The sequence below is a fragment of the Chaetodon auriga genome, chromosome 22 (assembly GCF_051107435.1).
Source record: "Chaetodon auriga isolate fChaAug3 chromosome 22, fChaAug3.hap1, whole genome shotgun sequence".
Lineage (NCBI taxonomy): Eukaryota > Metazoa > Chordata > Actinopteri > Chaetodontiformes > Chaetodontidae > Chaetodon > Chaetodon auriga.
Window position 1 is genome coordinate 19811399 of NC_135095.1, and position 24234 is coordinate 19835632.

Genomic DNA, 24234 nt, shown 5'->3' on the forward strand with positions numbered 1-24234 from the left:
TTCACTGAAACGTGATGAAAACCAAAGAGTCTGGAGCTCCGGTGAAGAGCAGCGCTGCCCAGCTGCTCTGCCCTCTGGGCATCACTGGCATCGTTTGTTCGCCCCACAGCCCTGATGAGTGTGTGAAGGGTTATTTGGGGGGGGGGGGGTGTCACATGGTGCAGGGTGAGCAATGTGGAGCCTTTGGCGGGATGACAGCAGGAAACTTTTCAGCGTCCGTCACCCGAGCCGCCGTATTGTTGTCCCTGCAGCGGGAGGCGCGGCAGGAATGCTCGGCTGGTGCTGGTGCTTGTCCGGGGGGGTCTATACTTAGAGGACTGACTGCATGCTGCACCTGTCCCCCACCCTTCAGCACGCCGCTCACGCCTCCCACAACAACTCCACGCCCAGGAGGAGGAGAAAACTGCTGAGGCTGGTTTCCTTCACCAAACTGCAAATCGTGCAGAGGTGATCTGCTGACGCGGCTGCAGACGTGCGTTTATCAGCACGTACACCCCTGAACCATCCAGCTCAGACCCCGGAGACATCCCCACCCTGCCCAAACATCAGCCTCACAGGTACAACAGCAAACACAATGAGTGGAAACTCTCCACGGGATGATGTCCTCATGTCGGCCAGCCTCTTCTTCTTGAGATGTGGTGTATTTGTTTTGTATCGCCTGAACCAATCAGAAGAGGGATGTGTTGGCGTTTCTGTTGTCCTCACAGAGTCCAGAACAGCCACAGACACATGCAGCCGCCACACTGACTGCTGCTGTTCGCCAGCGTGATGCGTCAGCAGGCAGCAGGTCCATCACAGCTCCAATAAAAACTGGTTTGGTTTGCTTTAAAGACCAGATATTTATTTATGATACACAACAGGTTTTCTTATATAGAACAGGAATATTTCTATGACACAATATTTAAGATGAACTTACTCAACACGATCAGTTCATGACAATGAAATATTGTAAAATAACTTTGTGACATGTCCCTCTTTGTTTCTTGTTTCCGATCTGTGCATCGATTCAGAGATCTGAAAACAAGACAGGAAAATTGATTTGTATTGACACGTTTTCACCGATAGTCAATAATAACACTAATAATAAGCTAACTTACACACACACACACACACACACACACACACACACACACACACACACACACACAGCCACCGGCCTCCTCGGTGTCCCTCTTGGGTGCATTGATTGCAGGACTGAAGGACATTTTGATGTTTGTTTATTTCATGTAAATTTACTGCCTGACTTTTGTATATTGATCAATCCCCGGTGATCACCTCCCTTTGAGTCGTCATATTCTCTGATCGATGCGCTGATATGAAGAATGAATCATTACAGGCCAGAGGGAGTCGGCCTCTCAGTGTGAAGACAGAATTAGAGGATAATTGTTGTGCTAAAAGCTCCCATCAGTGGTGTCATACATCTGCTGTTAGTTAACCCCCCGTCTGTCTGACGGTCCCGCTCAACACGCCACATCTCTGTGAATTACTGCAGCAGTAACAGGTCTGTGAACGCAGCAGCAGGCAGCCTTCAAACACCTGGAGGCTGCAGGTGCCTGTCATCACGTCGCCTCCTTTCATACCTGCCCACACAGCAGCCCTGCAGCCTCAGCGTGCGAGCACACGACCAGCGGCTTCTGAACACATTCACCTTCACAACGTGACGTATGGACCAGAAATGATGAAGAGGAGTTTACGTCCACTAGCTTGGCTGTAGACTCACATTTAATGACTTTTTACTGTAAACGTGAAGAAGAGGAAGAGGAAGGATGTTGCTGTCAGGTGGAGCAGTGAAGTCGATCCCTGACACGTAACCCATCATCTCTGTATTCATTCACCACGAACAGACAGCCTTCCTGTCACGACAGAACGAAACACTCAAACGTCATCACTCCTTCATCTGATCACATGCATCCACTCACGAACAGGTGGAGGCTCGTCATGTAGAAACAAGCCGTTTAAGACGCGTTGGAGCGATCTGGAGCGTCACTCTCAGGACAGCCTGGGCCTCTGCCAGCATTACATGAGCACATTTTCTGGATTCGTTCGTATTCTGCGGTCGGATTGTAACCTTTGGCCGTCCGGATGTCCGCAGGCTGCCAGTTGACGATATGGGCCTGCCGGTCGGTCCGGATGCGGGCCGGGGTCTGGCCTTTGATAAAAGCCCTGGTCTAAATGAAGGTCCGAAGCAGCCCCAGGCCAGGTGTCAAACATGCATTTCTGCGAGCTGTCACACTGGATCGATTCAGGAAATAAGAATATGAGAGGACTGAGTGTAATTCCTCCCCCTCCCCTGGACTCCTGCTGCAGGTAATTAGGTCAATGACAAGGACACGGAGTCCCCCACCTCCCTGCCACCTCCCCTCTTCAGTATGACAGTGGCCTCTGCCTACGTGACAATAAAAGCCTGAACACATCAGCAGCCACCTCCTCCTCTGTCTCTGATGCCGTTTTGTTGACACAGAAACCTTCAGCGTTTGTTAGGCAACAGACTGGAGTGGTTTATTATGAACCATCCATCACATCTGTCACATCTGTCAGCTCCCTCCAGGACTGCGGGGGGAGGCGTAGTCAGCTGTCAGTCAGCAGCCAGCTAATTTAAAAAAGAAAATCCATTCTGTACATTATCTGATGCAGTTTTACATCCTGGCCGCCTTCTCTGCCTCTGCCTCAGTCTTTCAAAAGAAGCTGTTTCAGACTTACCAAAACAAGGCTAACCAAACCAAAGCTAGCGTTAGCATGTCCACCTAGCCTTACTGCCAAGAGTCTCAATATGATTAGCTAACTACAAAATGAGCTGTGGGGTCGCAGGTGATGTTGGAAACAGCCACTGAATGATAGTCCATCAGTGTTTAGGTTAGCATGAGCGCTGCTGCTGAGATCAAGAATTCATTGCTTCAAAAATTATTGTCATTTTCAGGTGATGCAACAGTAACTAAGGGGTCAGTGGTTTCAAGAAATAAATAAGTAAACAACCCTCATGGACCTGTCCCTCACTTCCACTAGGTTTATTCCTCGAGGACGACGGCGTCTCCTCCGTGAAGAGCTGGAGCAGCAGTGAGATCGTGATGGGGGTCCTCACATATTTGTCTGTTCTATTTTCAGACGAGGGAAACCCAAACCTCACGCAGGGCTGGACCTGCTGGGAAGGACGGGGCATCTCCGGGTTGGAGGGCCGACACTTGACACGTTCGCCAGCAGCTCCTGACATCCAGCAAATTACATAACTGCTGAGAGACAGCTATCAGGACGCTGACATGTCCACCTTCACGACACCGTCCCACCGCTGACGCGTCCTCTGTCAGCTTTAATTCTACTTTATGTCCCTTCAGCCTCTGCTTTTCTTACTTTCTCCAGTTTTGGTGGCTCTGCTCCCACTCAGTGTAATGACTCAGGGCAGCTGATCAGCTGCAGCGTGTCTCTCTGCCGCTGGTAATTATCATCCTCTGGACAGGAAGATCCAGCCCAGGCTGCTAATTGTTAGCTTCAGCTCTCCCTTTGCTTTCCCCTCATGCTGCTGAACAAAGGGAAAAATCAGAAACTCACATTTAAGGAGGCTTGAGATAAAGAGGCTGAGCAGTATGAAGGGTTGCTGGTTCGACCGCTGCCCTGGCAGACTGCTGTAACATAGCAGGGCATGAAAACATCTACCTCCATTTCAGTCACATGACTGATCAGCTGTTTCCATGCTAGCACTGTGGGACTGACCAAGTGACAGCATAAGCGCACACTGCTGTAGCAGTAACATTTCTTAAAAACACATTAAATGAAGGCAGAGCAGGTGTGGCTGATTCACTCTGCATGACTGCAGACCAAACATACGTTATGATCAATGCACGGCATGTATATGTCAGCCCTGTAGCTCTGCATTGCCATCTGAAGGACAGCAGAAGTCCAGAGGTGATGAAACAAACTTCGGAGGGAAAGTTCCTCAGGGGACGTCTCAGCAGGAGGTCAGAGCAGGAAGGTGTGTGCAGAGATGAAAGACCTTTAATGCTTTATCCACAGAGTAATGGTGTCATGTGGTGACTCGTGAGCTGCTAGAGAGGAAGGACAAAGGTCTAGAGTTTCAGCCTCTATCCTGCTGGAGACCACAGTGAGGACAAAAGGAGGTGAAAGACAAACCTGAGACAGACGACATCTGAGCAGGAGAGGAAAAGACAGAAATGAGTGGAGACATGTTTCTCCGAGCGGTGACCTCTGCAGCGCAGCCACTTGATGCAGAGCGATCCGTTCAATACGTTATCTCGGGCCGCTCAATAAATTGTAATCAGGATATGGAGGATATTTGTGGAGCAGTCAGCAGTCGTTCTGCTCCAGCGTGTCCTCCCATGAAGACCTTGAACTATGTCGAGCCTCAGTCTGGTAATGCACTGGACCTCCACACTCTGGGCTGTGCTTTTCCAGTCTGTCTGTGTTCTCCACCTCCCTTTGGAGGACTCCTGGGTAGGCGACCCCAGTGAACGCCAGCCAGGGCGAAGAAACAACAAAAACATGGCGCTGAAATCTCAATCCTGTATTCTTCAAGCTGAATGTGACAAATTCAGACACAAAAACATAAGAAGTCGTTGGTTTGTCTGTGAAGCCGCTTGTGGCTGATGGAGACATGAATCAAACAGCTGGACTCCAACCTTCACAGCACTGTCATACAAATGTGTGTGTGTGTGTGTGTGTGTGTGTGTGTGTGTGTGTGTATGTGTGTGCATGCACATCGAGGGTTCGGCAGGACGCTGAGGACAAAGACAAATCACAAAAATGTTGATCTTCCAGGTGAAAGTGTTTCACCCTCTCATCCACTGTGACCTCTGCTCTGTGGAGAGTTTTCATGTCTGTGTTTCATGTGTTCATCATCGCTGTGGACCTGCAGCGCTTTGACTCGTGGCCGTCGGCCTTCCCGTAACCTCGCCATGACTGCTAAAGTGTGCATTTGTTTGGGCGCATGGGACGAGTTAAGCTGCTCATTTCAGACAGACGATACGAGCTGGTGATGAACCCGGTGTGTGATGGGTAATAGAAGCTATAACAGCCTGCCAGCGGCGACCTCCTGTGATTGATGTGGCCGCCGTGGACACGAACAGGCAGATCTCAGAGGTGCGATACTCCTCAAACAGTGACACGAGGGTCAGAAATTGAAGTCAGAGGTCGATGGTCCATCAACGGAGTAACCGAGGAAGCTGTAATAGAATTTCTTGACTTGAAATGCAGAAAGAGCCTCATTTTCAATGTGTGGAATGGATGTATGAGTGCTTTAACGCTGCTGATGCAAAAGCTTTCAGTCTCTCTTCACCTCACTCTTCGCTTAATGGAGGCATCCACTGAATATTTCCTCAAACAGTCAATTATGATAATGTTCAGAGCCACGTTTTAGCTCGACACTGATGCCAAAGGTAAAATAAAACCCTGGACTGTTTTTGGTCACTGCAGTTCATCCATTGAACTGTAGTGAAGATTCATCCTCAAAAATGCAGCAGAGGGAAAGCCTGACCTTTGACCTCTGACCCACAGAAAGTTACTGCCTCATCAGAATGAGATGTCTGACACTGAGCGGGCAGGTGGAGAGACAGCCAACAGCCAATCAACAGCCAGGAAAGAAGGGAAACAAGGCTGATTGAGGATCATTAGGTCCTGAATCTGAAGCTCTGATGGTCCACCGCTTCCGTCCAGACTGAAAACTGTCCATACAAACCTACTACTGTTTTCTCTATGTACTACTACTGTACATATAGTACATGAACTGCATTTCATGTCTCAGTACCTGAAGTTGTAGCTCAGGCATGACTTTCATCATTTAGCAGCATGCTAACATGCTACTAAATTATGCTAACATGCTAACATGCTGACATTTATCCGATTTAATGTTTACCATCTTCACCGTGTTAGCATGCTAACCATGTTACCAATGTTAGCATGCTAATTTGCTAATGACTCAGCACTGAAGCTGATGGAATGCCATCAGTTCCTCATGTGTCTGTAATTTAATTAAATTCAAAAGACTTAAAGTTAATAAGCAACGAGGTGACATCAAGTGTCCTCAGACAGAAACTCTAAAATCTTTTGACCTTGTTCATCTTCATTCTGCGACATTGCGGCTGCACATGTCAGCTGATTTCATTATCTGTTCACTAATTAACATCGCAGTAAGTCGTCCCCTGAGAGCGGAGCTTTGAGCTTCAGCAAAGTCCATCGCACACTGAGTCTGTCTGAATCTGTCCTGTCTTCTGTCTTGACAGGCAAAGCTTCATTTTAATAAAGACATGTCTCATCTTCCCAACAAAAAGACGAGCAGCTCGGAATTTGACAAACTCCACAACACATTGGTGACATCCAATAGGAGCACAGCGCTCCTCACCTGTAACAAGGTGAAGTGATGGAGGAGTGATGACAGCCACTATCATCACACACCGCTTCAGTCGCTACGTTTGTTTACATTCTTCTCCCCAGAAGTCTGTTTCTAGTACCTTCTTCCCGATGACATCACACAGGTTGTAAAAGACAGCAAGCTGTGATTGGTCAGGGATCAACGTTCACTCTGTCACGTCGAGCGTTTCCTGTGACCGCCAGATCTGACACAGCGACACGTGTTGTGGAGTCTGAACTCTGCAGAGGTTACTGGAATGCTAGCGAGCCTGTTAGCTCGTTATTGAGCTATGTCCTCGTTAGCTCAGCGATTGGAAAGCTGTGCTGAGTCTCTGCTGCGTTGCTGCTTCCGCACACAGAACGATCAGATAATCCAGATTTAATGCCAGTCAGGCAGAGCTGAATGAAGCCTGTGAGAGTCAGCACACATGAATATTTCCTCAGCTGTTCAGCTCCAGCAGGTTTGGTCTGTTTAGTATTCAGGTGGAGCGTCTGAAGGTGACCTCCAGCGTTGGTTGTTTGGAGGGGTCATGTTCCCCTGCAGTGACTGTGTTACTGCTTGCAGCACAGAGGATCAATTAGGAAAGATAAACGGTAGGTCAGCGCATGAGGAGCGTATTCCATATTTACTGTTCTCAGAATTTGGCATCATGATTGTTCTGATGGTTTGAGAAATATCTGAGATCATGTGACCAACTAGTTTCACTTCATGTTGATGCTGATGGGAAAGTCCTTCACTTTGCAGGGAAACGATCGGACACGAGGACAAAGGACGGGAAATGTTGACCTGATGATGATGATGATGTTGATGACGACGACCAGACCTGAAGCAGATTTCAGTCTGAATCAAAGCTGAGGATGAACAGACTGATCCCAGAGCAGACCTGTCCAAACGTGCCACATAAAACCTTCCTGCATTATTTATCCAGACCCTGAAAGTCTCTGAGTATCTGCTCTTTGAAAATGACTACGTTTAACTCTCATTTTAGGTGATTTACTCTAACGTGTCACACATCAGTGACTGACTGCGTCGGGCTGTTCGTTACGATCTGACTGATTTACCAGTCGTCTGAGGTTATTGGTCCGATGACCTCCGCTGTGGATGTGAGGAAGAACCTTGTGGGATTCAGGCTTTAATAAGTCTGGTTATGAGCTTCGGACACGGTCGGGCCATTTGTCATTTTTATAACCGTATGTTTGATTAACTGACCTTCCATCTGGATGCTTCCATGAATGGAACAATAGAAAAGGCACAAAGCCTCCTCAGCTCTGATCGCCTCCTGTATCTTCAGGTATTCAGCCAGGTGATAAATGGCCGCATACTGACCGCAGCCTTTTCTTTCTTCTTCGCTGCGCTCTCACCTCGCCGTGGTGGTGCAGCCTCTCTGCTTTGCATAATGAGCAGCAGAGAATACAATTACTGCAATTACCCACAGTGAGATGACCCCAATCAAGCCATTCAACAGAGGCAATTATAATGAGCTGCCAGACACACAAGACTGAAAACTCAAGACCAGCGACACTTTTCAGTTTGACCGATAACGCCGAAGAGGAGAGCGAAGAGTTTATGAATCATATAGACATATTTTACTACCAGCGTTCAAAAGAATCTGTGGCCTTTTGTCGTATTTCCTTTTCAGATGAAATCCAGATGCGCTGATGTTGAATGTTTGTGCTGAACCGAGGGATGAAGAGTTCCTTCATGTCTTCTTCTTGCAGCAGCCATGTGCTTCATTCTGACATTTCTTGATGAAGTTTGATTCTTTGTGAAAACACATTTTAACTCACTAACAAAGCTGAATCGTCGGCATACACAAAAACATCACAAACACCTGCAGATCGATATCTATGAATAATGTCCCTAAATGGCCCCTGTAGTTGTAGCGTCTGCAGCATGTCTCTGTGTGGGACACCTGGTGACCACAGCTGGACGCCCCTGTCAGACCTGAGAGCAGAACCGGCCGGACGGCCTGCGAGCCCTGCATGAGTGATGAGATGTGACAGGTCAGCCTCTGCATCCTGCTGCTGCCGGGAGGCAGAGGGCCGGTCCAGGCTGCCACCGACAGTCAGACACGGCAGGTGAGCCCCCTCCTCTAAAGGCTGAGAGAGTGAATTCTGCTTGTTTCCTCTGCCTCCTCCATCGCAGCAGGTGATGGAAGCGACTGCAGGAGGAGGCTGCCCGTCGTAACGCAGCGCTGGATTTCCATTTAAGAGTCTGCAGGTGGATGTTTGGAGCCAGCATCAGCGCCGCTGAACGGCCGTGTTGATGTTAAGTTATGGAGTTCTTTACTCGGTGGTATATGAGGCGAAGCAGCTGCAGCAGCATCAGGTCTGACTGACAGCGGCTCCTTCACCTCCATGTGTGACTGCTCACATGAATAATGGCGTGCAGATCCTCCGCAGAGCTTCATGGACGTGACTTCATGTCAGCTCACCTTGCAGCGTCCCGCTCCACCCGCCCGAACCACGCACAGATAAAACAGCTCCATCGTGTTCGACAAGGACACCGATGGACATGAAACACCTCGAAACTAATATCATTCAACAGCAGCTGTGTCACACCTGCAGCGACACTTTAAATGTGCCTCCTACAGGCAAGAACAGGAACAACAGCACCTTGAATACTTCAACCAAAGCAGTGTTTGTAACTTTACACTGTTTACTGTAACTGTGTACCGTTGGTGTATGATCAGGAGTCTGCACAGGGTGTTTTATTTTGAAAATTTACTGGATTTTCTACACTGTTCTGACTTCCTGTCTGAAATGCAGATGTAACGCGCTGGTGGAAATTAGCAGTCACACACTTATTTTAACCCAAAACATGATCTTTTCCTAAACCTGACCAAGTAGTTTTGGAATCTATATCAAAACAAACTGTTTCACGACGTGAACCACGTGATGATGAAGGTCTAGTACACGTTCTTTTTTGAAGAAAGAAAAATCTGACTGTGACTGTAGCACCTCCAGCTGTCACATCCATCCTTCAGTTAATTTAAAAATCATGAGAATTAAATGCACACAAAGTCAAAATCAGAGGTTATCTGTCAGCACATAACAACGACAACAACAACAACATCCAGCCGGTCTGTGGAACACAGTCAAGACAGAAGGCAGAACCTGGTCCCAGAACCTCACAGGTCCAGGATCATTAAATATCTCTGGTAGAAACAGGGCTTTAAAATGGAGTCATGCAGAGCACCGCGAGTCTTTGAGGGATGATGATAGAAACTCTCACAGTACATTTACTACAAACAAATATGATGTTTCCTGTCACTTCACTTCTGTTTCTGTTCAAGTGCTCTGGTGAATAACAGACATGTTTTCATGGAGGTGAGCAGGACGCCTGAACTGAGTCAGTCCTGAATCAGCAGAGTCATCGTTCTGTCCTCAGTCACTTCCTGCGCTGACCAGCCCGTCCTCACCACATGACCCGGAGCTGGCACGGGCCGCAGGCCGCCGCCGTGTGCCGTGTGTTCACCCGCTTACATAATGGCCTCGGCCGGTGTGAGAGGTGGCAGCAGGCAGGCTGAAGCAACACGTCTCATCTGCACGTTTGATTCATTTCTAAAGCAAACAGTCAAAAACATTCAGCTTGTGGCTCCAACAGTTTGACTTCAGGCTGCAGACAAACGTCCTGGAGATGAAGAGAAAGGATGAAAAAAGGAGAAAATACAGTTTATTTTTGGAGTGAGGACACAAATAATTCCTGCTCTTGGCTGTAAATGTGAAAACAGCCTGTTGGAGGAGCACAGACTGAGGCTGCTGATGACTGTGTGAGTCTCTCACACCTGAGCTCGTCAGCAGAGCCAATAAAGAGCAACCTGCTGAGCGGCGATTAACTGCCGAGGTGAAGATGAAGTGGACCTTCATCGCTCCGCGCAGAAAAGGTCCAACTGGAAAATCAGCGAGGAGGGAGGAGAGAGAGAAGAGGGTGAAAGAGAGCCAGAGACGACAGGAAGAAGCACTCTCCTCCAAAATAAAAGCACTACAGTAACACAACAGTGGAAAAAGAATCATTTCCACAAAAGATTATACACGAAGAAGAAAGAATGAAGAAGTTAATGAAGAAGTGTCTGTCACGTGTGTGTGTGTGTGTGTGTGTGTGTGTGTGTGTAACAGAAGTTTTACCTTTTGGTGGAAACCTCACATCTCCAGAAACAGCAAACAGAGTTGGAGTGAGTTTTAGTTTGAAAGCAGCTTCCTGTGGCTGCAGCTGATCACGCTGATGAACTCACACTGGACGCCTTTCATTTTATTTGCTTTGTGACTTTTGTGCCCTCACTTGTGCCTCTCAGACGCTGCAGGCTGTTCTGACTTCTGATTGGTGCAGCCTGCAGACGTTTCAGTATCTCTTATGACTTACGTAGAACATACATACATGCAGCTGATGATGTCTGATTGTTGTATTCTTCTGAAAAGGTGCTAGAAGGACGTGCTCTTCTGCTTCAGCAGAGTCAGTCAGAAAGTATCAGGTTTATGAATTCATGTTGGCTTTTATTTCTTCTGTCAGGCAGACATGATGGAGAGCGAGATAACCAGTTACCTCATATTTACTTTCTCTGTTTTTCTGAGATTTAATTGAACAACTTCCTCTAGAACCAATCATGCTGTTGAAGGTCTGTGCCCAGGATGGTGTCAGATGGAGGCTGATTGAAGTCCCTGGAGCTCGGCACAGTGACCGCAGGCTCCAGCTGTCAGATTCATGTACAAACATTTAAGTCTCTTCACAGAAAAATACCATAAAGCAGCAGAGGCAGTAATCGGTGCTGCAGTGCAGTCGAGGTCCTCTGGTCTCCACAAGTGAAGCGGTTTTTGGACAGTAGAAGTGGAAACGTGGTCTTGGCACAACGAGCTGTTTTCTGATCCCAGCGTTCCCAGAACGTTTGGACGGCGCTGCCCAGTGATTGATGGAGCTATTCTTATGACTGTGACCCGTTACGTAAAAACACAGTCACGGCCTAAAAATAAGAGCAGGCTTTTCAGGACAATCATTGTTTGCTTTATTACAGGAGCAGGAATCTGGATCCATCAGCCCCCACCCACCCTCCACCCGCCCCCAAATTAGTCACATTAGCGTCGGCCGCGTGCAGCTGTGGATGACAGTTATTGATGTGCGTCTGAGCCCGCAGACAGCGGTCGATGAGGGAGGCTGAACGTAAAGACAGACTGTGTGAAACTTACCAACGTGTCACAGAAATAGAAGAGGGAGCTTCCAGGAGAACAGAAATAAAGCTGCAGAGTTCACATCGTCTGCTGGAGGCGACCCGGATCTGGATTTCCCTGCTGGGACCAGATCTGAGGGTCAGGTCAGAGAGACGGGGGCTGCACGGGAAACACTGTCCGCACTGATCTGGTCCAAATGCAACAAAAGCAAAGTGTGGAGCACGTCACAAATACCAGGATGATGATTCTGCCAAAACCACCAGACCAGTCCGCCTCACCTGCTGCGTCCCACAATGCAAAGCGTTGACCAGTAGGGCCGACAACAGGAAGTGTTTTACAGTGTTCGTTACTTCATCAGTGAATTCACTTACAATAAAGTCTTCAGCGTTTTCAGAGTGGAGAAGCTCCATCAGCTCCTGCTCACAGACCTGCTGAGGCCTCAGACCCCCCGACCCCTGCAGCCCACACAGCAGAGGAGAGCCAGGACCACCCCTGAAAACACCATCAGTCAACCAGGTAGACTGTCGGCATGAAGGAGGCGCCTCTGAAAACAGGTTTCATCAGCTCTGACCTGGATCAGCTGCTTGAGTTCAGACTGTGAGAAAAGAGGAACATCTAAAGAAACACGACGCTGGAGACCAGTTTGTTTGTAGATGTCATTTTTAATTAAATGCTTGTTTTATCGGCGACATCTCGACCAATCAGGATGAGATGATGCACAAACGTCCAATCACAAGACTTAACAAACACATCAAAGCGTCGCTTCATGACAGGAAAGTATCTGATGGAACGTTTGATCATCCAGCTTATGAACTCCTCCTGCAGCCCCGTCAGTTTAACGTTAACGATATTTACTGGATTGAAAGCTCTGATCAGAACGTGCTTCAGCAGACAGTAAATCTAAAATCAGGGAAGAAGACAGCAGGAACAAAATGATAATAAACCAACTGAAGTTCACTTCGTCTGCACAATGTAACAAACCGTAAAATACTTTTATTGCAGCTGTTAAACACCGATGAGACGCTGACGTACTTCAGCTTATCAGCACTCATAAAACCAGCTGACCGTCATAACCTGAGACAGGAAGCACATGAAGGTCCCTGACAGCCGGGAAAATGACTGCGGCTTCTTCCTCCTCACACATACCATTCACAGATTTACTTATGAACTTACATACTTGCATAATTTCCTATTTGTTTGTATATTTTCTCCCATAGTTGCCATGTGCATTAACATGTTGGATGATTGTAATCAGAGTAAATCCTATAAACTGATGTGATGGATTCTGTGTGAGTACGTTCACTCCCTGTGAGCTCCAACGTTATTCTGTGTGTGTGTGTGTGTGTGTGTGTGTGTGTGTGTGTGTGTGTGTGTGTGTGTGTGCCTGTGCTTGTGTGTGTGGCGGTTTCATCAGCCATGCTAACAGAGTCTGGAGAGAGGTCACGGCTGCACACGTCTGTAGATGACAATGAAAAATAACAGTTTGCTGTTTGCTTCTTCTTCTTCTTCTTCTTCTTCTTCTTCTTCTTCTCAGCGTCTGCACTGAGCCGCTGTGAGGCCTCTTAAAGGCAAACATCAGAAAACTCACCTCAGCTGCACACCTCTGTGCTTTCACTGAGTCATTCTGTCTGTTCATGAGTCTGGAAAAATCTGAAGAATTAAGAAAATTGACAGGAAAATAAAGCTCAGCAAACGTAAAGCGGCCATGTTCAGTTTCAAAGTAACAGCGAGGACGTCATGAACGTTCATGTTCAGCAAATGGAGTCTGAGCTTCAGGAGCTCGTGGAGGCTTTATGGCTTCGTGCTTCAAACGCTGGTGTGATTCATCCGGGTGGAGATCCTGCCTGCTGCGCCCTGCAGCTGCTGGAGGTGAAGTTTAAAGTTTTGGTCAAATATTTGTCGTGGAGCAGGTGATTTGAGGTGGAGCTGCTGCAGAGATGTTAGATTTCAGATGCAGGTGTGACTGAGCCGCTGAGGTTTGCTGTGGATGCAGCAGGAAGTGGATTCATCACTCTGCATGCTGACACCCTGAAGGTGAAGCATGTAATCTCCTAATGCATCTGCAGGAGACGAGTGATTCCCGACACCAGAGACATCTGAAGAGACTCCTCACATGGACGGACCAGAGCTGTCACCTTGACCGTCCGACAGCTGTGCGTCGTGACACATCTGGATTTACGCGCTCTGACTGTAACTGAGCCGTGTGGACGGAGGTCTGTCTGTGAAACAAGCACTGTCTGTCTGCTGACATTCTGTGAGCTTTTATTTTGAAGGGATTGTTTTAGAGTTCACTCCTGGTGATGCATCATCACCTGATTTAGTTTGAAGCTTTCAGAGGACACAGAGCTCTGTGATGAGGTCTGTTCCTGTCAGACCGGGAGCATCATGGAGGTCCACAGATTAAAGAGGTGCAGACACGTCAGTTTCTTATTAAGATGTTGGATGAAGAGTTCCTTCATGTCTTCTTCAGCTCAATAAACTCTTTAAAAAGCATCTGGGATCAGCTGAAAATCATTGTCGCAAAACTGAAAACAGCCTGTTTTTCTGAGATACGAGGTTCTCACAGGACGCCGCGCTGCTGACGTGATGATCTTCTAGAATCTGAAGCATTGATGAAGATTAAAGAACCAACAGGATATAAAGGAGTTCAATGAGCTCCAGCTGAAACATCTACAGCAGGAACATGAATGAACACATGAACGCAGCAGGAACATGAATGAACACATGAACGCAGCAGGAACATGAATGAACACATGAACGCAGCAGGAACATGAATGAACACATGAACGAACACATGAACGCAGCAGGAACATGAATGAACACATGAACGCAGCAGGAACATGAATGAACACATGAATGCAGCAGGAACGTGAATGAACACATGAATGCAGCAGGAACGTGAATGAACACATGAACGCAGCAGGAACATGAATGAACACATGAACGCAGCAGGAACATGAATGAACACATGAACGCAGCAGGAACATGAATGAACAGACAGCAGAGAGAAACACACTGACAGGAACTCTTTACTGACACAACACGAGGTTACTTTAAGTAGGTGAAATACATGTAGCTGACGATACTCACGTACTTCTACTTTAAGTGGAGTATTTTCACAGAGTTGTGCTGCAGCTCTGTGATTTGGAGAAAAGAAGCGCTCAGACATATAAAACCTTTTATTCAAAGCAGAAGCTGATGAATGAGACCTGATGAGGCTGAAGGCAAACACGGCCTGTTGTATCTTCAGTGTTTTGCTCCTCTTCTTCCTCCTGGTTGACTGAAGGTGTTCATGAATACGCAGCAGCTGCCTCTCAGCCCACTTATAGCACTTCCTGTCATCAACACAGTCGGCTGTCACGTCGCTCGCTGCCATTTCCTCTAACGAGATTCATTCAATTACACAGGACGTTAACGATCTGCAGAGAGGAGGCCGGTCCCTGATCCCGGATCAGCCAGCAGCAAGGACAATAGGACGAAGTTAAAGTAAATGACGGCTGCAGATACGTCCACATTCAACAGCTTCTGCCTCAAAGAAGCTTCTGTCTTCACGTCTCCGACACAGAAACTGAGTCAGAGTTCAGTGTGAGGTTCACCTGAACACCTGCACCTGTCGTACCTGAGATAATCACTCCTGGACACCATCATCCCAGAACTTTGATCAGCAACTTCAGCATATTTTGACATGTCTCTGATATTTTCACATTTAGAAAACAAATATTACATAATCAGGGAATTTGTTCTGTATTTGTTTGACCTTTAACTATCAGTATGAGCCTCAAAAATCCCAAAATCCATTAAAAATAAATGTTTTTTTTTCTGACTTCCTGTCTCTGGCTCCCAGCTCTCAGCTCATTGGTTCCTACTGAGGATGTAAATCTTTAAAAACACCTCACAAAGACAAACAGGAGGAAATAGAGCGTCTGCTGGGACTATTTTCAGTGGCGGATGAATCCACATTTAGTGCTGTAGTGCTTTGTGTGTGTGTTCATGGAGATGAGGGTGAGGCTCACTGATGTGTTTTTAATGGAGGTCAATGGTTCAGAGGGAGAAGATCAATCAGCCTGTGACACATTAGCTGAACTGTTAGCAGTTAGCAGTTAGCATTCAGTGTTTGAGTGTGAACATAAGATCTGATGAAGGTGAAGAAAGAAAATGCAGAAAATCAGAAGATTTGTCCTTTAAACAGAGACACTGTGACTTTTTAGTAGAGCTCTCAAAGAGCCAGATCCCCTGGTGGTGACTGTTGGTACTGCAGGCTGAGGATGAATGAACCCGTGTTCTGCATAAATCAGCAGATGAGGGTTGATTCTGTCTGTGATCATATGTAGCAGCTAACGCTAACAGAGAGCGACCTCGTGGCTTCCACGATTTCAGCCATTTCTCACGTCAGACCGTTAAGTTTTCCAGAACCACACGGTTAAAATATTACACTGACAGACATATATCACAATGACACACACACACACACACACACACACACACACACACACACACACACACAAACTGCACAGTGGAGGCTAGACACAGTGGACAGTGGTTAATGGGACCCAGTCCATCCCAGCGGTGCTCACATGTCAGCTCCCAGTGAACCATTCATAACCAACAAACAGTAATCTCCAAAAACAACCCGAGGGTCGCGTCATGGGTGGCGTTCAGGAACAGTTCATGTTCTCACAGAGTGTTTGTTTCCATCCGCTGCTGTTGGTGATTATAAGGAGTTGGTTCATGGACAGAAGCGACAGGTGGTGCCAGTTCTCCAGCCGGAAAACCGTTATACTGATGCAGAAGAAGAAGAAGACGCAACAACATGACGGAAGAAAAAACCTCAAACTGTGAAGGAAATGTAGAAAACGCTGGAAATGTGACGTTTGTGTTTGTTTCATGTGAGGAAGGTTCCATCAGATCTGTGAGGAGCAGCGAGGAGGCGTTTTAGTCTGGGAGCAGCTTCCTCCTCTTCTTCTTCCTCTTTGTGTTCGTCTTCTTCCTCTCCTTTGTGTCCTTTGTGTTCTTGTTCTTCCTGCCGGTGCATGTGTGTGCAGTCTCAGAAAGATGTGATGCGTCATATCTGAATACTGCAGGAATACTGCATATGCATATTTCTACTGAAGACTGAAACCACCACCTTTCATTGACCAGAACTCTGCTTGATGGATGTTTTAGGAATGTCTGGATAAAATGGTCAGAACAGATTTACTGAATCTGAACGCCTGCACGCCGCTGCATGTCCGGAGCATGAAGCAGCAGTGTGGAGGATTCAGTGGCATCTGGTGGTGAGGTTGCAGATCGCAGGTAGCTGAATACACGAGGAGCTGCTCCCTCTGTGGACATAAAGACAACAACACTACGCTTCTGATTTTCAGGCCATTAAACACGGATGAAAACTGAACTTTGAGTGTTAAACTTCACTTCCAATAGACCCCTTTAACTCCTCCACACGGGACCTTTAAGTCCACATGGTTGTGTATTGTGTATTTTGCAGAGTGTGTGTATTGTCTCCTGAGGCAGTGAAGCTCCTAACCTGTCTGACCCTCCACTGATGACCTTTGAAACCAAACCTTTGTCAGATTAATTTGATATTTAAGGTTTAACTGTGACTGTAACAGGTGACATCATCACAAACTTTACGGAGCGTTTGTGTGTTCGAGGCCACGCAGATGTTCTTCAGTCCAACAGGAAACAAAAACCTGGACAGACACAGAGACGACGAGCTGCCAGAGAATCCACCAGAGAACCACAGTGACATTTAAGCACAGGCATGAAGCTAGCAACTGGTCTGTGTGTGTGTGTGTGTGTGTGTGTGTGTGTGTGTGTGTTACAGCTGATGAGCTCACAGCGTACAGGAAATGAGGTAGTGGCAGACTGCAGAGGTCGTCTGAAGTCAGGATTTCAGCATGAGTCAGACGTCAGGGTGTGAATAAGATGTTTCAGGATAAGCTGGGAAACGTTGCATCATGGACTGCTCGGTCACTCTGGCCTCTGATTGGACCACAATCCCTCACAACCAGGGTCTGGAGCCCTTTAGGGACTGGATGTCAGGATTAATGACCAACACGTCCACAGGTTCCATGTGTCCTCCTCTGTCTGTTTTCAGGTAAAATGAAGGTTTCCAAACCTGAGAGCAGTGTTTAAACAGCCGCTGGCCTGAATGTCGTCCAGGCTGAAACACACAAACACAGAAGCGTGACGTTCAGTCGAGCTTGAAGCCATCAGGCTGAAGTCAGGAGCAACGTTTGGATTCATGTTCACATAGTCTCTTATGTCTGCTGTGAACAGCTGACGGCTCCAGAGGAAGGTGGAGGTCCAGTCGGCTGCATCGACGGTTCATCGTGTTTAATGTCAGGACTTTCAGAGGAAATCCCTCAGAGCTTCTTTCAGATCTGCTTCGTTACACAAATACACTCCTGAGGCCTCGTGCAGAGTTCCTGAAATCTAACACTTATTAAAGAGCGTTTGTCCTCATTTCACTTATTAAAACGTGTTTTTATGAGGAGCTCTGAATCTGAGTGAGGTGATGGAGAACAACAGGTTTAGTTCATGAAAGTGTTTTAAACAACAGTAAAATACACGATGTGTTTGAGTGTTTGAGTGAAAGATGCTGAAATATTCCTCTGAGCTTTATTTTGCACTGTTCTTGTTTTCTGAATGTGTTTTGTTGTGTTGTTTGTCAGAGTCAAAGCTCCACTTCAGCAGCTCTGATTTGTGAATGAGTCTCACGCGCTGACTCTTCTGGAAGATGCAAATCTGTTTTTTTCCTTTTCATGTCATCTCGTCTTTTCTTTCCCTGCAGCTCCCTCGGGCCATTCCATGGGAAAAGAAACTTTTCCTGCGGCCCTGGGAGAAATCCAGCTATTTTAGGAGAACACGTCACCGCTTTGAGCTGCAGCCCAGAAACTCTCCCTTCTTTCCATCATCGAGCTTCTCTTTTTTCTCCTGACTTGTTGCACGGCGCGGCGGTGTTTACCTTCCATTCAGTCATATCGCTCTGAATTCCCCCCTTCTCACAGGAGGCGCGGGGAGGAGGAAGACTCCAGCTCTCTGTGTGCTCCTTGTTTTTCGTGTTTGACAGTGCAACATGCCTGCAGCAGACACGGCAGAGGCATGACAGTCGTGCACAACTTGTGGAGCTCAGCGGCGTTCAGGGCTGTCGTGGAAACGTCAGCGAGCTTTCGTCTTGAAGCGGCTGCGGCGTGACATTGCAGAGCTCCTTTTTGTCCCTTTCCCCTTCATGTGTGTGTCACTTGTGGATGAAGCGATGGGTAGAAGGAGGAAGACAAAAGCCTGAGCCACAGGTATTCATTTAGGATCAAATCAGGAATGAAAAACGAGCATTTCTTGCATGAAAATCGCATGTTTTGCTTGAAATTTCTGGCGCTTTCCACGTTTCCAGACGCGCCTTCACGCCTTCATTCATAAATGCATGTTTGTGTTTGCAAATATCACATCACATTTCACCGTGAACAGCGAGCCGTGTGATAACCTTGAGCCTGTGCCACGCTGGAGACGACAGGTTCATTACGCACGACGCTTAGTGTGCACGCGGACTCTCCACATTCCTGATATTTGCTCGTGAGCTCTGTGTGTTTCTGTGTGTGTTTGTGACTGAAGAGCTGGATCAGATTCACCAGGAGCATCTGTGCGTGCGTGTGTTTTTATTTCCCCTCAGTGAGAGAGCGTGCACACACACGTCAGCTCGGGGAGGGCAAAGCCTGCTTAAGATGCAGTGAATGTGACAGCCGATAGTCCAGACTACAGCAGCGCGTGGATGGGAAAGGTGAGCGGCGGGGGGCCCAACATGCCAGCGGAACCAGATCACCCGCAGACGTGACGCCGACGCGGCAGCTAAACGGAGAAGGACACGCGGAGACGCTCAAACACGCGCGTGCGTGTCGGAGGGGGTACAGAGAGGACTGAGGTGTGGGAAACGTCGCCCTTGTCTGGGGGGGAAAGATGACAGTGGTGCCCGGAGAGAACCTGGATGAGACTGTGGCACTGGCCGCGCTGTCAGCCCAGGATGTGTACGACCCGGAGCGAGTGGAGAACCAGGAGTGCTGCGAGCGGGTGGTCATCAACATCTCCGGGCTGCGCTTCGAGACGCAGCTGAAGACGCTCGCCCAGTTCCCCTCCACTCTGCTGGGGGACCCGCGCAAGAGGATGCGCTTCTTCGACCCGCTGAGGAACGAGTACTTCTTCGACAGGAACAGACCCAGCTTCGATGCCATCCTCTACTACTACCAGTCCGGGGGGAGGCTCCGGAGACCCGTCAACGTGCCGGTGGACATCTTCATGGAGGAGATTAAATTTTACGAACTGGGGGAGGAGGTGATAGAGAATTTTAAGGAGGACGAGGGCTTTATTAAGGAGGAAGAGCGCCCGCTGCCCGAGAACGAGTTCCAGCGACAGGTCTGGCTCCTGTTCGAGTACCCGGAGAGCTCCGGACCCGCCAGGGGCATCGCGATCGTTTCCGTGCTGGTTATTCTCATCTCCATTGTGATTTTCTGCTTGGAGACTTTGCCCGAGTTCAGAGAGGAGGCGAGAACGTTTGACGAGCCGCTGGGGGTGAACGGGACCGCGCGCGCAAAGAAGCCAAACCCGTTCACAGACCCTTTTTTCATCGTGGAGACGCTCTGCATCATCTGGTTCTCCTTCGAGCTGCTGGTCAGGTTCCTCGCCTGCCCGAGCAAGCCCGCGTTCTTTAAGAACATCATGAACACCATCGATATCGTGGCCATCATGCCCTACTTCATCACTCTGGGGCTGGAGTTAGCGGAGCACCAGGGGAACGGGCAGCAGGCCATGTCGCTGGCCATCCTCAGGGTCATCCGTCTGGTTCGGGTCTTCCGGATCTTCAAGCTCTCCAGACACTCCAAGGGGCTCCAGATCCTCGGGAAGACCCTGCAGGCCAGCATGAGGGAGCTGGGACTGCTTATATTCTTCCTCTTCATCGGGGTCATCCTCTTCTCCAGCGCGGTGTACTTTGCCGAGACTGACGACCCGGAGTCGGGCTTCAGCAGCATCCCGGACGCGTTCTGGTGGGCGGTGGTGTCGATGACCACGGTGGGCTACGGGGACATGTGTCCGGTCACCATCGGGGGTAAGATCGTCGGCTCCCTGTGCGCCATCGCCGGAGTGTTAACCATCGCGCTGCCGGTGCCCGTCATCGTGTCCAACTTTAACTACTTCTACCACCGGGAGACGGAGCACGAGGAGCAGTTCCAGTACACGCACGTGACCTGCGGCCAGCAGCAGCCGCCGTTTGGAGAGTTCAAGAAGAGCGACAGCAAGCCGTCCCTGTCCAAGTCCGACTACCTGGACAGCGACGACGCGGACTCCATCAAATACACCAACTGCAGCCCGCACAAAGCCTACACCGGCAAGCTCACCGATGTCTGATCCGGACTCACGATTACGCATGAGTGGCGCGCGGAGGGAACCTCTGAGCGCCACCAGCAGCATCCTGCGCTCTGGTTTGAGTTTAGACTGGTGAACTCCTGATTTCTGCCATCAGAGGGATTCATTCACATCAGCACAGCGGGTGGATTATACGACAGTTCACTTTATCTCCCACAAACAGTCTTCCATTACGCGCCATGAGTCGGGGGAAGCTTAGAGGTGATCAGCCTGTAGCCAGCTGTAGCACTTTATTGTTGTTCATGTTTCTCTTAGTAATGCGTAATTTATTGCCACAATAATGCAGGTTTAAAGTTTACATTTGCTTTTCTGTTCATCTGAAGCAGAGACGACACAGGACCAATGGAATCTAAATTTACAGAGTGATGCAGGCGGCACACACACACACACACACACACACACACACACACACACACACACACACCTGTTAATTCACCCTCTTGTTCTTTCCATTCGGGCTGGATGGAGCTCAGTGGTGGATCAGATGATGCGCAGCAGGCTGGAAGGATCAATTATCCTAAAATTAACTGACTTTGAAAGCAGATTTGATTGGAACAGTTTAAATTAGCCTACAAGACAAGAAGCAGGGCACGCGAGCCCGGTGACGTTCAGATTTAATGCTTTCACTCCTCCACAGCAGCCTGTCCTGAAAGCATTATGAAATCAGGTCCAGCTTTTTCAATCCAACAGCGCCGCCGCGTGGATGAAACTGGGCCCTGCAGCCTTTCGCTGGATGCAGTTTCTATAGCAACCTTCCAGACTTTTCCGTATTGTCTGCCACAGGAATAAAAGGATGCTGAAGCCGTGGAGACGAGGCTCAGCGAGGCCAGAAAACCACCATGTTGTGGAAGCCTCCATGTTGTTTGGTTCCAGCAGCTGAAGCGAACGCATCATTTCAGCGAGTCTGATCAGAGTGAACACCTTGACATCCAGGTGTGTGAGCTGCTGTCCACACACCTGTCAGCTCAGAGTAAGATCCACACGGAGGCTCCAAACTGGGCTGCAGCCAGCGACGAATTATCTGTTGTTTTTTTTAGGCAGAAAAGCAAAGAAATGCTCACATCCAGCCGTTTCTGATCGACACACACAGACACAGTTTGACTGATTCAGCTCGACTCGTCCTGAAAACAGGCCGAGCGTATCTTCACCACACGTTCATATCTGAGGACAAAAATCAGGTTTTTCCATAAAACAAATATCTCGTTGCAGAGAAGTGTTGAGACAAACTGTCCTGAAGCAGAAGGTTCTAGATTTTCTTCTGCAAAGTCAGAACAGCAGCTAACTGGAAGGAATCACTAATATTTCTGTGATCAGCTGACACATCCGCTGAGCTCTGAGGCTTTAATTTGACAACACGATGTGTCATTGATCAATACTTCAGCGCTGACGTCCTGCGAGCTGATCAGTCCTCGTTAGGTGAAAAACAGGCCACCTGCTGTGTTGTAAGGTTTCCAGAATTAGCTTCCTCATTAAAGCACCTTACTCATCAGGACTCCAGGGACGGATTGTTCCACCAGATCTAATGGACAAAAAGGATTGTTGACAGACTGAAGTGGACCCAGAGGACGTGTCCACTCTGAAGGTCACGTGTTCACCGTCCTGTTGGATTATCAGCTGATGGATCGATGGGTGGAGGTCTGATGGAGTTTTAACTGCTGAATCATCAACGCGGACAGACAGGTGGACAGGTGGACGGACGACTCTTCAACTCAGACGGATTCCTGTCAGCGGCGGGCTCGTCACACACACACACACACGCACACAGGTGAGTTCAAGCTGCAACCAGAACAGGTTCGTTCAAGACAGTTGGTCAGCGGTGTCTTCCACAGGCTGACAGTCCACCTGAGGACAGTCTCACTGTCCTCTGGAGTTCACTTAAAGCTGCAGTAGCAGTAGGTGACCACTGGGGGGCAGCAGAGCAGCCAACACTGACGTTATCAGCAGGTGAAGTTGATGCAGTGAACTCGTTAGCTAACAGTTTGCTCCTCTCACAGTTTCCTCTCCTGTAGCTCAGTGTTTGGCCTCCTCCGGCTCCTGAGGGAAACAGGTGTGTCTTTACCTGCTAAATGCTGCGCGATGTTCACCAGCAGGTAGACCAGCTGATCAGAGCTGGTTTGATGAAAGGAATATTGATTAGTGCATCTTTAATCTTTAAAATCTCTCTGCTGAGCAGGTACATTTACAGTGTTCTGCTCTGATGTTCTCCTTATTTAGTGTCTGTTGAGCTTCAAGGCTCATATTGAAAGAAAAGAGTGAACATCTGCTGGTGGGACGAGATTTTAGGACTCAGTGACCAAAGAATGTGTCCAAAAGAAGGTTTTTTCCTCATTAAGTCTGAATCCAACGAGTTTTAGAGCCTCTGCAGAAGAAGTGCTTGTGTTGATGATGACAGGACCAGATTTCTGGTCGCCTCAGCTTCCTGCTTTGCCTGACTGGAGATCAGCTGTGTGTCATGAGGAGGCGGTGCTGGTGCTGCAGGAGGAGGAGTCGCTTCTCTGCGCTGGTGGTTCAAGCCCCGGCTCCTCCTGTCCTCCGGCAGGACGCTGCTGATCCTGATGGACAGGCCGACACCTGCCATCAGTGTGTGAGTGAGTGAGTGAGTGAGTGAGTGAGTGAGTGAGTGAGTGTGTGTGTGTGTGTGTGTGTGTGTGTGTGTGTGTGTGAGTGAGTGAATGAGTGAGTGTGTGAGTGAGTGAATGAGTGTGTGAGTGAGTGAGTGAGTGAGTGAGTGAGTGTGTGTGTGTGTGTGTGTGTGTGTGTGTGTGTGAGTGAGTGAATGAGTGAGTGAGTGAGTGTGTGAGTGAGTGAATGAGTGTGTGAGTGAGTGTGTGAGTGAGTGACAGGCTGAGTGTAAAGCTCATCACTCGACACTGTCAGAGCTGTTTTCTTGATCAGTTCTGACCCTGATGCTGTTTGTCAGTGGTGAGGGGGTTGTGGTGATGATGATGATGATGATGATGATGATGATGATGATGATGATGATGATGATGATGGTGATGTGGTGATGCAGCTGACAGACTGAAGCTGCCTGTGACCTCTGTGGTGTCACTCTGCTGCAGTGCAGCTGGAGGCCTGCAGGTGGCAGCAGCCGCTCTCTGACCGTCACGTCTGCCTGCCGTCACACAGATCCACCTTCACAATTTCCCTCCATTTTTTAAAATAAATCACTTCCTGTTTCAGCTGTGCTGCCAAATTATGCTCCAGAGAGTTCTCAGAGTCCCTCAGTGAGTGGATTTACAGGCACTTGTGTCATACAGGCCAAAAGTATGTGGACACCCCCGTCTGCTTCCAGCTCTGTGTGCTGCT

General features: G+C 48.4%; 1 protein-coding gene across 3 annotated transcripts in view; it reads left to right on the plus strand.

Annotated features, from left to right (window-relative positions):
- The first annotated feature begins 18481 nt into the window (after positions 1-18481).
- LOC143315135 (shaker-related potassium channel tsha2) overlaps positions 18482-24234 on the plus strand; it is a 28295-nt gene continuing 22542 nt past the window's right edge. For all 3 annotated transcript variants that reach the window (XM_076722623.1, XM_076722626.1, XM_076722624.1), the window contains exons 1-2: positions 18482-18809; positions 19184-22693. In XM_076722623.1, the coding sequence (XP_076578738.1) occupies positions 19468-20910 (1443 nt within the window). In that variant the 5' untranslated portion in view covers positions 18482-18809; positions 19184-19467 and the 3' untranslated portion in view covers positions 20911-22693. The remainder of the gene's footprint in view (positions 18810-19183; positions 22694-24234) is intronic.